The sequence below is a fragment of the Hyperolius riggenbachi genome, chromosome 10, assembly GCF_040937935.1.
Source record: "Hyperolius riggenbachi isolate aHypRig1 chromosome 10, aHypRig1.pri, whole genome shotgun sequence".
Taxonomy (NCBI): Eukaryota; Metazoa; Chordata; class Amphibia; order Anura; family Hyperoliidae; genus Hyperolius; species Hyperolius riggenbachi.
The window spans coordinates 291,342,655-291,357,614 of record NC_090655.1 but is presented as its reverse complement, the minus strand read 5'-3'; the positions used below and the strand labels follow the sequence as shown (position 1 = coordinate 291,357,614).

The 14,960-nt window shown below is 46.9% G+C and overlaps 1 protein-coding gene across 1 annotated transcript in view; it reads left to right on the top strand.

Moving 5' to 3' along the window:
* Positions 1–542: 542 nt before the first annotated feature.
* LOC137537296 (gastrula zinc finger protein XlCGF57.1-like) overlaps positions 543–14,960 on the top strand; it is a 31,837-nt gene continuing 17,419 nt past the window's right edge. Inside the window, exons 1-4 of the mRNA XM_068259373.1 lie at positions 543–627; positions 3,210–3,332; positions 3,454–3,551; positions 3,662–3,749. Of these exons, the coding sequence (XP_068115474.1) occupies positions 543–627; positions 3,210–3,332; positions 3,454–3,551; positions 3,662–3,749 (394 nt within the window). The remainder of the gene's footprint in view (positions 628–3,209; positions 3,333–3,453; positions 3,552–3,661; positions 3,750–14,960) is intronic.

Below are 14,960 nucleotides of genomic sequence, written 5' to 3'. Positions count from 1 at the left end.
TCCCTGGCTGCTCTCACTTCCTATGACTGATAAATGAGGCTGCAGTTACCTGACTGACCACGCCCAGATGATATTGTCCCCGCCCTCATACCTAGCCACACCCCTCTCTCTCCCAGATACTCCCTTGCTGCTCTCTGCTCCTATGACTGATAAATGAGGCTGCAGTTACCTGACTGACCACGCCCAGATGATATTGTCTCCGCCCTTACACCTAGCCACACCTCTCTCTCCCGGATACTCCCTGGCTGCTCTCTCTTCCTATGACTGATAAATGAGGCTGCAGTTACCTGACTGACCACGCTCAGATGATATTGTCCCCGCCCTCATACCTGGCCACACCCCTCTCTCTTACGGATACTCCCTGGCTGCTCTCTGTTCCTATGACTGATAAATGAGGCTGCAGTTACCTGACTGACCACGCCCAGATGATATTGTCCCCGCCCTCATACCTAGCCACACCACTCTCTCTCCCGGATACTACCTGGCTGCTCTCTGTTCCTATGACTGATAAATGAGGCTGCAGTTAGCTGACTGACCACAAGATGGCGAGCTCCCCTCCACCAGCTGGATTACAGAAACCGGAAATACAGAACCACAGAAAGGAAGTGATGAGGAGGCCGGAAAGTGGTGGGTGGAGCATATTGTCCTGCAGCCGTTGATAGCGTTACAAATCACCCAGAGGAGGTCACGTGGGGTAGTGGCGTCACTGGGAATTCTCGCTCTCTGCTGTCCTCGGAAAAAGGAGACCGGAAGTGGTGCTAGACCGGAAGGGGTGAAAGAGCGGAAGAGGGAAGAGCAGAGCTCGTGCTGGCTGCAGAGGAGGGGAAAGGTTACTTTGTTTATATTTTATTTCCATCTTTGATGTCTGTAACTAATAATACACCTCATATAGCTCACTGCCACATAGTGGGGGAGGGGAGGACAGGTATTGGGGTGAGGGGAGGAGCACATAGTGGGGGAGGGCTGGACAGGTATTGGGGTGAGGGAGGAGCATATAGTGGGGGAGAGGACAGGTATTGGGGTGAGGGGGGAGCTCATAGTGGGGGAGGGGAGGACAGGTATTGGGGTGAGGGAGGAGCACATAGTGGGGGAGGGGAGGACAGGTATTGGGGTGAGGGAGGAGCACATAGTGGGGGAGGGGAGGACAGGTATTGGGGTGAGGGGAGGAGCACATAGTGGGGGAGGGCTGGACAGGTATTGGGGTGAGGGAGGAGCACATAGTGGGGGAAGGGAGGGCAGGTATTGAGGTGGGGTAGGGGAAGAGCACATAGTGGGGGAAGGGAGGGCAGGTATTGGGGTGTGGGAGGAGCACATAGTGGGGGAGGGGAGGACAGGTATTGGGGTGTGGGAGGAGCACATAGTGGGGGAGGGGAGGACAGGTATTGGGGTGTGGGAGGAGCACATAGTGGGGGAGGGGAGGACAGGTATTGGGGTGAGGGGAGGAGCACATAGTGGGGGAGGGCTGGACAGGTATTGGGGTGTGGGAGGAGCACATAGTGGGGGAGGGGAGGACAGGTATTGGGGTGAGGGAGGAGCACATAGTGGGGGAGGGGAGGACAGGTATTGGGGTGAGGGAGGAGCACATAGGGGGGAGTGGAGGACAGGTATTGGGGTGAGGGAGGAGCACATAGTGGGGGAGGAGAGGACAGGTATTGGGGTGAGGGGAGGAGCACATAGTGGGGGAGGGGAGGACAGGTATTGGGGTGAGGGAGGAGCACATAGTGGGGGAGGGGAGAACAGATATTGAGGTAAGGGAGGAGCACATAGTGGGGGAGGGGAGGACAGGTATTGGGGTGAGGGAGGAGCACATAATGGGGGAGGGGAGGACAGGTATTGGGGTGGGGGAGGAGCACATAGTGGGGGAGGGGAGGACAGGTATAGGGGTGGGGGAGGAGCACATAGTGTAGGAGGGGAGGACAGGTATTGGGGTGGGGAGAAGCACATAGTGGGGGAGGGGAGGACAGGTATTGGGGTGGGATACAATATGAATGATCACCACTGGTGGCGGCATTGTGAAACATTGTTTTACTCATTTCCGGTAAACAATATTGCAGTATGTCAGAAAGATTTGTTTGGAAAAATCGTGTTGTTGGTACTCAACTTAACTGGACAGGTGAGGAGGATTCTGGGAGTGTCACATGACTAGAGAGGTGAGTAGGATTGTGGGAGTGTCACATGACTAGAGAGGTGAGGAGGATTCTGGGAGTGTCACATTACTGGAGAGGTGAGGAGGATTGTGGGAGTGTCACATGACTAGAGAGGGGAGGAGGGTTCTGGGAGTGTCACATGACTGGAGAGATGAGGAGGGTTCTGGGAGTGTCACATGACTGGAGAGGTGAGTAGGATTGTGGGAGTGTCACATGACTAGAGAGGTGAGGAGGATTCTGGGAGTGTCACATGACTGGAGAGGTGAGGAGGGTTCTGGGAGTGTCACATGACTGGAGAGGTGAGGAGGGTTCTGGGAGTGTCACATGACTGGAGAGGTGAGGAGGGTTCTGGGAGTGTCACATGACTAGAGAGGTGAGGAGGATTCTGGGAGTGTCACATGACTGGAGAGGTGAGGAGGGTTCTGGGAGTGTCACATGACTAGAGAGGTGAGGAGGGTTCTGGGAGTGTCACATGACTGGAGAGTTGAGGAGGGTTCTGGGAGTGTCACATGACTGGAGAGGTGAGGAGGATTCTGGGAGTGTCACATGACTGGAGAGGTGAGGAGGATTCTGGGAGTGTCACATGTATGAAGAGGAGGATTCTGGGAGTGTCACATGACTGGAGGGGTGAGGAGGATTCTGGGAGTGTCACATGACTGGAGAGGTGAGGAGGATTCTGGGAGTGTCACATGACTGGAGAGGTGAGGAGGATTCTGGGAGTGTCACATGACTGGAGAGGTGAGTAGGATTGTGGGAGTGTCACATGGCTGGAGAGGTGAGGAGGATTCTGGGAGTGTCACATGACTGGAGAAGTGAGGAGGATTCTGGGAGTGTCACATGACCTTACCTTCAGTCTCTCCATACAGAGTGTCCCTTCTGTGAAGTCTGCTGACCATCGCAGTGCCCCCACCTCACCCCCTGATATCTGAGAGACACGAGAAGCCCACAACATCCTCACTGATCTGCTGTCGGGGTGAGTTGAGCATTAGCAGGAATTATGGGACAGTATCCAGTGACAGCTAGTGATTTGTATAGTGGTGACTGTATCATTCTGTGTGTCAGGTTCCTATAAGGAGGCTCATTGTCTCATCTATTTTTCCATGGAGGAGGGGCAGTATATAGAAGGGCACCAGGACCTCTACAAGGACACCATGATGCAGAATCAGCTGCCCCTCACATCACCGGGTAAGAGGAGACTTTAATTTCCTGTACAGGAGAGAGCAGTACTTGGGGTCCACCTAGACGCCCCATCATCTGATAATCACATGGAGACAATGTATTCAGTCAGTGTGTGTGTTTCCTACAGATGGATCCAGTAACAGAAACCCACCAGAGAGATGTACAGGTCCTCTTTATTCCCAGGATTGTCCACAGGAAGGTCACACCATCCCCCATCATTATCGGGTAGGTGGGACTGGGGGTCCCTGGAGACTCCAAACTGTATTTTATTATCCTCCTGTGTATGCTGTTATCTGTGTTCAACATTCAAATTAGCTCTCATTTTTTGATCTTAGGATGGAGAACTGATACATGTAAGTGCTGTGGTTAAAGAGGAAGAAGAAGAGACGTATGTGAGGAGTGATCAGCAGTCTATGGAGGAGGGTGACATGATGGGGACAAGTAAAGAGGAAGAAGAAGAGACGTATGTGAGGACTGATCAGCAGTCTATGGAGGAGGGTGACATGATGAGGACAAGTAAAGAGGAAGAAGAAGAGACATATGTGAGGAGTGATCAGCAGTGTATGGAGGAGGGTGACATGATGAGGACAAGTAAAGAGGAAGAAGAAGGGATGTATGTGAGGAGTGATCAGCAGTCTATGGAGGAGGGTGACATGATGAGGACAAGTAAAGAGGAAGAAGAAGGGATGTATGTGAGGAGTGATCAGCAGTCTATGGAGGAGGGTGACATGATGAGGACAAGTAAAGAGGAAGAAGAAGAGACATATGTGAGGAGTGATCAGCAGTGTATGGAGGAGGGTGACATGATGAGGACAAGTAAAGAGGAAGAAGAAGAGACATATGTGAGGAGTGATCAGCAGTGTATGGAGGAGGGTGACATGATGAGGACAAGTAAAGAGGAAAAAGAAGAGACGTATGTGAGGAGTGATCAGCAGTCTATGGAGGAGGGTGACATAATGAGGACAAGTAAAGAGGAAGAAGAGACCTATGTGAGGAGTGATCAGCAGTCTATAGAGGAGGGTTACATAATGGTGAAAATTAAAGAGGAAGAAGAAGAGACATATGTGAGGAGTGATCAGCAGTCTATGGAGGAGGGTGACAGGATGGGGACAAGTAAAAAGGAAGAAGAAGAGACGTATGTGAGGAGTGATCAGCAGTCTATGGAGGAGGGTGACAGGATGGGGACAAGTAAAGAGGAAGAAGAAGAGACGTATGTGAGGAGTGATCAGCAGTCTATGGAGGAGGGAGACATGATGGGGACATGTAAAGAGGAAGAAGAAGAGACGTATGTGAGGAGTGATCAGCAGTCTATGGAGGAGGGTGACATGATGAGGACAAGTAAAAAGGAAGAAGAAGAGACGTATGTGAGGAGTGATCAGCAGTCTATGGGGGAGGGTGACATGATGAGGACAAGTAAAGAGGAAGAAGAAGAGACGTATGTGAGGAGTGATCAGCAGTGTATGGAGGAGGGTGACATGATGAGGACAAGTAAAGAGGAAGAAGAAGAGACGTATGTGAGGAGTGATCAGCAGTCTATAGAGGAGAGTGACATGATGAGGACAAGTAAAGAGGAAGAAGAAGAGACGTATGTGAGGAGTGATCAGCAGTGTATGGAGGAGGGTGACATGATGAGGACAAGTAAAGAGGAAGAAGAAGAGACGTATGTGAGGAGTGATCAGCAGTCTATAGAGGAGAGTGACATGATGAGGACAAGTAAAGAGGAAGAAGAAGAGACGTATGTGAGGAGTGATCAGCAGTCTATGGAGGAGGGTGACATGATGAGGACATGTAAAGAGGAAGAAGAAGAGACCTATGTGAGGAGTGATCAGCAGTCTATGGAGGAGGGTGACATGATGAGGACAAGTAAAGAGGAAGAAGAGACGTATGTGAGGAGTGATCAGCAGTCTATGGAGGAGGGTGACATGATGAGGACACGTAAAGAGGAAGAAGAAGAGACGTATGTGAGGAGTGATCAGCAGTCTATGGAGGAGGGTGACATGATAAGGACAAGTAAAGAGGAGGACAATGTTACAGAGGGCAGAACAGGTGAGTAATCAGCAGTAATACAGGATAATGTGGATGGTTATTGCTGGTGTGGCTGTATTGCTGCTCACAGACTGGCCATGTTAGGAGCTGTTATTTGTACTCAGATATTGTGATTGTGTTTGGTGACAGCTTACTAACAATAACAGTACAGACACCCTGATTGGAGTTCCCTGTTCTGTTCTGTGGAGAGGGGAGGGGGTGATGGAGGGAGGAGCATCCGGCTACATCTCACAGCAGCAATACAATGCTGATCAGCCGAGGACTTTCCAACTGTGACAGCCACTAAATTGTCACATGTGGCTATTATCACCTATAAATTCAAGTAATAGAAATCTACAGTGTGTGTGGTTTAAATGAGTTCTACCGGCCTGTAATAAGCTGATAATGGTCACTGTACATTACTGTACACAGACTGGTCACAGTAGGGGTGACTTAGTGTTACCAGCCTGTAATAAGCTGATAATGGTCACTGTACATTACTGCACACCGATTGGTCACAGTATGGGTGACTTAGTGTTACTGGCCTGTAATAAGCTGATAATGGTCACTGTACATTACTGTACACAGATTGGTCACAGTAGGGGTGACTTAGTGTTACTGGCCTGTAATAAGCTGATAATGGTCACTGTACATTTCTGTACACAGATTGGTCACAGTAGGGGTGACTTAGTGTTACCGGCCTGTAATAAGCTGATAATGGTCACTGTACATTACTGTACACAGATTGGTCACAGTAGGGGGGTGACTTAGTGTTACCGGCCTGTAATAAGCTGATAATGGTCACTGTACATTACTGTACACAGATTGGTCACAGTAGGGGTGACTTAGTGTTACTGGCCTGTAATAAGCTGATAATGGTCACTGTACATTACTGTACACAGATTGGTCACAGTAGGGGTGACTTAGTGTTACCAGCCTGTAATAAGCTGATAATGGTCACTGTACATTACTGCACACCGATTGGTCACAGTATGGGTGACTTAGTGTTACTGGCCTGTAATAAGCTGATAATGGTCACTGTACATTACTGTACACAGATTGGTCACAGTAGGGGTGACTTAGTGTTACTGGCCTGTAATAAACTGATAATGGTCACTGTACATTACTGTACACAGATTGGCCACAGTAGGGGTGACTTAGTGTTACTGGCCTGTAATAAGCTGATAGTGGTCACTGTACATTACTGTACACAGATTGGTCACAGTAGGGGTGACTTAGTGTTACCGGCCTGTAATAAACTGATAATGGTCACTGTACATTACTGTACACAGATTGGCCACAGTAGGGGTGACTTAGTGTTACTGGCCTGTAATAAGCTGATAATGGTCACTGTACATTACTGTACACAGATTGGTCACAGTAGGGGGTGACTTAGTGTTACCAGCCTGTAATAAGCTGATAATGGTCACTGTACATTACTGTACACAGATTGGCCACAGTAGGGGTGACTTAGTGTTACTGGCCTGTAATAAGCTGATAATGGTCACTGTACATTACTGTACACAGATTGGCCACAGTAGGGGTGACTTAGTGTTACTGGCCTGTAATAAGCTGATAATGGTCACTGTACATTACTGTACACAGATTGGTCACACTAGGGGTGACTTAGTGTTACCGGCCTGTAATACGCTGATAATGGTCACTGTACATTACTGTACACAGATTGGCCACAGTAGGGGTGACTTAGTGTTACTGGCCTGTAATAAACTGATAATGGTCACTGTACATTACTGTACACAGATTGGTCACAGTAGGGGGTGACTTAGTGTTACCAGCCTGTAATAAGCTGATAATGGTCACTGTACATTACTGTACACAGATTGGCCACAGTAGGGGTGACTTAGTGTTACTGGCCTGTAATAAGCTGATAATGGTCACTGTACATTACTGTACACAGATTGGTCACAGTAGGGGTGACTTAGTGTTACTGGCCTGTAATAAGCTGATAATGGTCACTGTACACAGATTGGTCACACTAGGGGTGACTTAGTGTTACCGGCCTGTAATACGCTGATAATGGTCACTGTACATTACTGTACACAGATTGGTCACAGTAGAGGTGACTTAGTGTTACTGGCCTGTAATAAGCTGATATTGGTGACTGTACATTACTGTACACAGATTGGTCACAGTAGGGGTGACTTAGTGTTACTGGCCTGTAATAAGCTGATAATGGTCACTGTACATTACTGTACACAGATTGATCACAGTAGGGGGAGTTAGTGTTACTGTCCTGTAATAAGCTGATAATGGTCACTGTACATTACTGTACACAGATTGGTCACAGTAGGGGTGACTTAACATACACTCGTCAGATTAGCAGCAAATAGATCATCAGATGGAATTCTTATCTATCTGATGTGTAAAAGGAACATTTTTTACTAGAATAGAATTCCAATAGATTTCAGTTTGAAATCTATTGAAAAACGATCTGATGGCATTTTTTTGCCATCAGACTTCCATTAGGGCCAATGCAAAATGATAAGCAATCTCAACAGATCGACCTAGATTTTCCACCCTGCCAGTTCGATAAAAATCCATCGAAATCGGCCATCGATCGGTCGATTGGGCAACTGATTTGCAATCGATCGATCGGCCAGAAAATCGGCTGAGTGTATGGGCCCCTTTAGTGTTACTGGCCTGTAATCAGCTGATAATGGTCACTGTACATTACTGTACATAGATTGGTCACAGTAGGGGGTGACTTAGTGTTGCTGGCCTGTAATAAGCTGATTATGGTCACTGTACATTACTGTACACAGATTGGTCACAGTAGGGGTGACTTAGTGTTACTGGCCTGTAATAAGCTGATAATGGTCACTGTACATTACTGTACACAGATTGGTCACAGTAGGGGTGACTTAGTGTTACTGGCCTGTAATAAGCTGATAATGGTCACTGTACATTACTGTACACAGATTGGTCACAGTAGGGGTGACTTAGTGTTACTGGCCTGTAATAAGCTGATAATGGTCACTGTACATCACTGTACACAGATTGGTCACAGTAGGGGTGACTTAGTGTAACTGGCCTGTATTAAGCTGATAATGGTTACTGTAGATTACTGTACACAGATTGATCACACTATGGTGACTTAGTATTACTGGCCTGTCAGTGTTCTCCCCAGGATTTTTTTTCAGCCGGGTGGCATGAAAAAGTAGCCGGGTGGCGTGAAAAAGTAGCCGGGTGGCGTGAAAAAGTAGCCGGGTGGCGTGCGACGGGGAAGTGCAGGACAACTCTGCTTACAGCATAGGGGGAGGATGAGGAGACGAGCCGATGTACCTGCTAGGTACACACGATGCAATTTTCTGACAGATTTACTGTCTGATGGACTATTTCCAACATGTTGTGTCTGATTTTCAATCGATTTTCCGTTTACTTCTATGGGAAATCGAGCGGAAATTTGATCAGAAATCAGATTGGACATGTTGGAAATAGTCCATCTGACAGTAAATCTGTCAGAAAATTGCATCGGGTGTACCCAGCATTAGGGTGAAAGTATTTCAGGATTATGGTGCTCAGGTTCCTGTAAAGCAGACCAGCACTCAGAACTTCCTCTCTTCTCTAAAAGATAAGCAACAACATAATACATTTTAATGGAAGACATTTCATTGTTACAGCCGATACAAATTCTACAATAAATCTGCACTGTTTCTACTTCCTGCTTTCAAGGAAGCAGACATTGTTAACCTTCTGTGCTTTCAAATTAGATCTGCAATAGCAGTCAGGTGACGCAGGGGAGAAATAAAACTACAAATTGTGATTAGACAAGAGGGGTAATTATACAGGCCAGATTCTATAAATACATGCAGGGTACATTTCACTGTTTTCCTTCTATGCAAGAGTTCAGGTCCACTTTGTTGCTGCAGAGTGATTGTTGAAGGGGGAGGGGGATCATTACTGACAGGATGCAAGCTGAGGGGTAGACGCGGCAGGAGAGAAGATTGCTTTTTTTATTACTTTACGTTTAGGACTCGGGAGCAGAAAAGAGCTGAGTGCAGAGGAGGCTGCCTCGGAAACACCCTGTCACTCTACATGCCCTGTAATTCTATCCTCCCCCGAAGTGAATGCAAACAAAAGAAAGCAAACATAGCAACAACATCAGAGCTCTGAAGTTAGATCACCTCTACTAGCTGGATTAGACCAGCAGCTCCTTATCTAAACTGCATGATAGTTATCTGCTGTCTGCGGGGATGGAGAATGAAGGAGTCGCTCCTGACTGACTGTCCCTGATTGCAGAACGAACGCACATGGTCTCTCTCCTCTCATAACTTCTGCAGGCTGCTGAGAAAGATGTGTGGGCGTGCTTGCTTGGCTGCCTCTCATTCCATTGGCCAGAGAGCTGCCAGCATAAAATAAAGCCTGTTTCATTGGAGGGCGGGAGGCAGAGATGAAGCAGAAGTTTCCAGCTAGATGACATGCATAGTGCCGCCCCTTACAACCCGCCCAGCCAATCCCTGCTCCACCAGACAGCGTGAAGTGACAGGCAGAGGAGCGCTCCTCAGCTCCTGCAGTGTACAGCGTCAGCTCTCCCTATTGTGCGAGAGCTGGACGCTGATTGCTAGCAGGCAATGGAGCGCTCCTGCCTGGGTTTTTTGCAGCTGGGTGGGTGATTGACAGCTGGGCGGGGTCTGAAACCAGCCGGGCGGCCCGCCCACTTAATTGGCCCTGGGGAGAACACTGCCTGTAATAAGCGGATAATGGTCACTGTACATTACTGTACACAGATTGGTCACAGTAGGGGATGACTTAGTGTTACTGGCCTGTAATAAGCTGATAATGGTCACTGTACATTACTGTACACTAGGGCTGCACGGTTTTTCGGTTTAAAACCGAAACCGCGGTTCGTGGCAAGACGATCCACTGATCGTCAGTACCATCGTTTTTTTCGGTCTGCTGTTTAATACTTTGCTTCTGGCCCCGCTGTGCGCGGATTGGCCAGAAGCAGTGAATATGTATGAGAGTTAATGAGCGGGGGGGCGGATCCACTCCAGCGAGCGGCCGGGCACATACAGCATTACCAATCACTGGCTAGCATGGAATGACGGCAGCGGTTGGCGGAGCTGTATGCTCTGTACAGCTCCGCCTACCACTGCCGTCATTCCATCGCTAGCCAGTGATAGGTAATGCTGTATGATGTGCCTGGCCGCTCGCTCTAGTGGATCCGCCCCCCGCTCATTAACGCTCATACATATTCACTGCTTCTGGCCCCGCTGTGCGCGGATTGGCCAGAAGTAGTGAATATGTATGAGTGTTAATGAGCGGGGGGCGGATCCACTAGAGCGAGCGGCCAGGCACATCATACAGCATTACCTATCACTGGCTAGCGATGGAATGACGGCAGTGGTAGGCGGAGCTGTACAGAGCATACAGCTCCGCCTACCGCTGCCGTCATTTAATCGCTAGCCAGTGATTGGTAATGCTGCATGTGCCCAGCCGCTCGCTGGAGTGGATCCGCCCCCCCTTCCCCGCTCATTAACTCTCATACATATTCACTGCTTCTGGCCAATCCGCGCACAGCGGGGCCAGAAGCAAAAATTACGGACAGGACCGGGCAGTGCGGACCAACCTTCCCCCCCCCCCCCCCCAGCATTTGAAAAAAAAATCGGGGAAAAATCGAAATTGCAATTTCTGAGAGAAAAATCGCAATTTCGATTTTTCCCTAAAATCGTGCAGCCCTACTGTACACTGATTAGTCTTAGTAGGGGTGACTTAGTGTTACTGGCCTGTAACAAGCTGATAATGGTCACTGTACATTACTGTACACTGATTAGTCTTAGTAGGGGTGACTTAGTGTTACCGGCCTGTAATAAGCTGATAATGGTCACTGTACATTACTGTACACAGATTGGTCACAGTAGGGGTGACTTAGTGTTACTGGCCTGTAATAAGCTGATAATGGTCACTGTACATTACTGTACACAGATTGGTCACAGTAGGGGTGACTTAGTGTTACTGGCCTGTAATAAGCTTATAATGGTCACTGTACATTACTGTACACAGATTGGTCACAGTAGGGGTGACTTAGTGTTATTGGGGTGTAATAATCTGATAATGGTCACTGTACATTACTGTACACAGATACACAGTAGGGGTGACTTAGTGTTACTGGCCTGTAACAAGCTGATAATGGTCACTGTACATTACTGTACACAGATTGGTCACAGTAGGGGTGGCTTAGTGTTACCGGCCTGTAATACGCTGATAATGGTCACTGTACATTACTGTACACAGATTGGTCACAGTAGGGGTGACTTAGTGTTACCGGCCTGTAATACGCTGATAATGGTCACTGCACATTACTGTACACAGATTGGTCACAGTAGGGGTGACTTAGTGTTACTGGCCTGTAATAAGCTGATAATGGTCACTGTACATTACTGTACACAGATTGGTCACAGTAGGGGGTGACTTAGTGTTACTGGCCTGTAATAAGCTGATAATGGTCATTGTACATTACTGTACACAGATTGGTCACAGTAGGGGGTGACTTAGTGTTACCGGCCTGTAATAAGCTGATAATGGTCACTGCACATTACTGTACACAGATTGGTCACAGTAGGGGTGACTTAGTGTTACTGCCCTGTAATAAGCTAATAATGGTCACTGTACATTACTGTACACAGATTGGCCACAGTAGGGATGACTTAGTGTTACTGGCCTGTAATAAGCTGATAATGGTCACTGTACATTACTGTACACAGATTGGTCACAGTAGGGGTGACTTAGTGTTACCTGCCTGTAATAAGCTGATAATGGTCACTGTACATTACTGTACACAGATTGGTCACAGTAGGGGTGACTTAGTGTTACTGGCCTGTAATAAGCTTATAATGGTCACTGTACATTACTGCACACAGGTTGGTCACAGTAGGGGTGACTTAGTGTTACTGGCCTGTAATAAGCTGATAATGGTCACTGTACATTACTGTACACAGATTGGTCACAGTAGGGGTGACTTAGTGTTACTGGCCTGTAATAAGCTGATAATGGTCACTGTACATTACTGTACACAGATTGGTCACAGTAGGGGTGACTTAGTGTTATTGGGGTGTAATAATCTGATAATGGTCACTGTACATTACTGTACACAGATACACAGTAGGGGTGACTTAGTGTTACTGGCCTGTAACAAGCTGATAATGGTCACTGTACATTACTGTACACAGATTGGTCACAGTAGGGGTGGCTTAGTGTTACCGGCCTGTAATACGCTGATAATGGTCACTGTACATTACTGTACACAGATTGGTCACAGTAGGGGTGACTTAGTGTTACCGGCCTGTAATACGCTGATAATGGTCACTGCACATTACTGTACACAGATTGGTCACAGTAGGGGTGACTTAGTGTTACTGGCCTGTAATAAGCTGATAATGGTCACTGTACATTACTGTACACAGATTGGTCACAGTAGGGGTGACTTAGTGTTACTGGCCTGTAATAAGCTGATAATGGTCATTGTACATTACTGTACACAGATTGGTCACAGTAGGGGGTGACTTAGTGTTACCGGCCTGTAATAAGCTGATAATGGTCACTGCACATTACTGTACACAGATTGGTCACAGTAGGGGTGACTTAGTGTTACTGCCCTGTAATAAGCTAATAATGGTCACTGTACATTACTGTACACAGATTGGCCACAGTAGGGATGACTTAGTGTTACTGGCCTGTAATAAGCTGATAATGGTCACTGTACATTACTGTACACAGATTGGTCACAGTAGGGGTGACTTAGTGTTACCTGCCTGTAATAAGCTGATAATGGTCACTGTACATTACTGTACACAGATTGGTCACAGTAGGGGGTGACTTAGTGTTACTGGCCTGTAATAAGCTGATAATGGTCACTGTACATTACTGTACACAGATTGGTCACAGTAGGGGTGACTTAGTGTTACCGGCCTGTAATAAGCTGATAATAGGCACTGTACATTACTGTACACAGATTGGTCACAGTAGGAGTGACTTAGTGTTACTGGCCTGTAATACGCTGATAATGGTCACTGTACATTACTGTACACAGATTGGTCACAGTAGGGGTGACTTAGTGTTACCGGCCTGTAATAAGCTGATAATGGTCACTGTACATTACTGTACACAGATTGGTCACAGTAGGGGTGACTTAGTGTTACTGGCCTGTAATAAGCTGATAATGGTCATTGTACATTACTGTACACAGATTGGTCACAGTAGGGGGTGACTTAGTGTTACCGGCCTGTAATAAGCTGATAATGGTCACTGCACATTACTGTACACAGATTGGTCACAGTAGGGGTGACTTAGTGTTACTGCCCTGTAATAAGCTAATAATGGTCACTGTACATTACTGTACACAGATTGGCCACAGTAGGGATGACTTAGTGTTACTGGCCTGTAAAAAGCTGATAATGGTCACTGTACATTACTGTACACAGATTGGTCACAGTAGGGGGTGACTTAGTGTTACTGGCCTGTAATAAGCTGATAATGGTCACTGTACATTACTGTACACAGATTGGTCAGAGTAGGAGTGACTTAGTGTTACTGACCTGTAATAAGCTGATAATGGTCACTGTACATTACTGTACACAGATTGGTCACAGTAGGGGTGACTTAGTGTTACCGGCCTGTAATAAGCTGATAATGGTCACTGTACATTACTGTACACAGATTGGCCACAGTAGGGATGACTTAGTGTTACTGGCCTGTAATAAGCTGATAATGGTCACTGTACATTACTGTACACAGATTGGTCACAGTAGGGGGTGACTTAGTGTTACTGGCCTGTAATAAGCTGATAATGGTCACTGTACATTACTGTACACAGATTGGTCACAGTAGGGGGTGACTTAGTGTTACTGGCCTGTAATAAGCTAATAATGGTCACTGTACATTACTGTACACAGATTGGTCACAGTAGGAGTGACTTAGTGTTACTGGCCTGTAATACGCTGATAATGGTCACTGTACATTACTGTACACAGATTGGTCACAGTAGGGGTGACTTAGTGTTACCTGCCTGTAATAAGCTGATAATGGTCACTGTACATTACTGTACACAGATTGGTCACAGTAGGGGGTGACTTAGTGTTACTGGCCTGTAATAAGCTGATAATGGTCACTGTACATTACTGTACACAGATTGGTCACAGTAGGGGTGACTTAGTGTTACCGGCCTGTAATAAGCTGATAATAGGCACTGTACATTACTGTACACAGATTGGTCACAGTAGGAGTGACTTAGTGTTACTGGCCTGTAATACGCTGATAATGGTCACTGTACATTACTGTACACAGATTGGTCACAGTAGGGGTGACTTAGTGTTACCGGCCTGTAATAAGCTGATAATGGTCACAGTAGGGGTGACTTACAGTGGTGTGAAAAACTATTTGCCCCCTTCCTGATTTCTTATTCTTTTGCATGTTTGTCACACTTAAATGTTTCTGCTTATCAAAAACCGTTAACTATTAGTCAAAGATAACATAATTGAACACAAAATGCAGTTTTAAATGATGGTTTCTATTATTTAGTGAGAAAAAAAACTCAAAACCTACATGGCTCTGTGTGAAAAAGAAATTGCCCCCTGAACCTAATAACTGGTT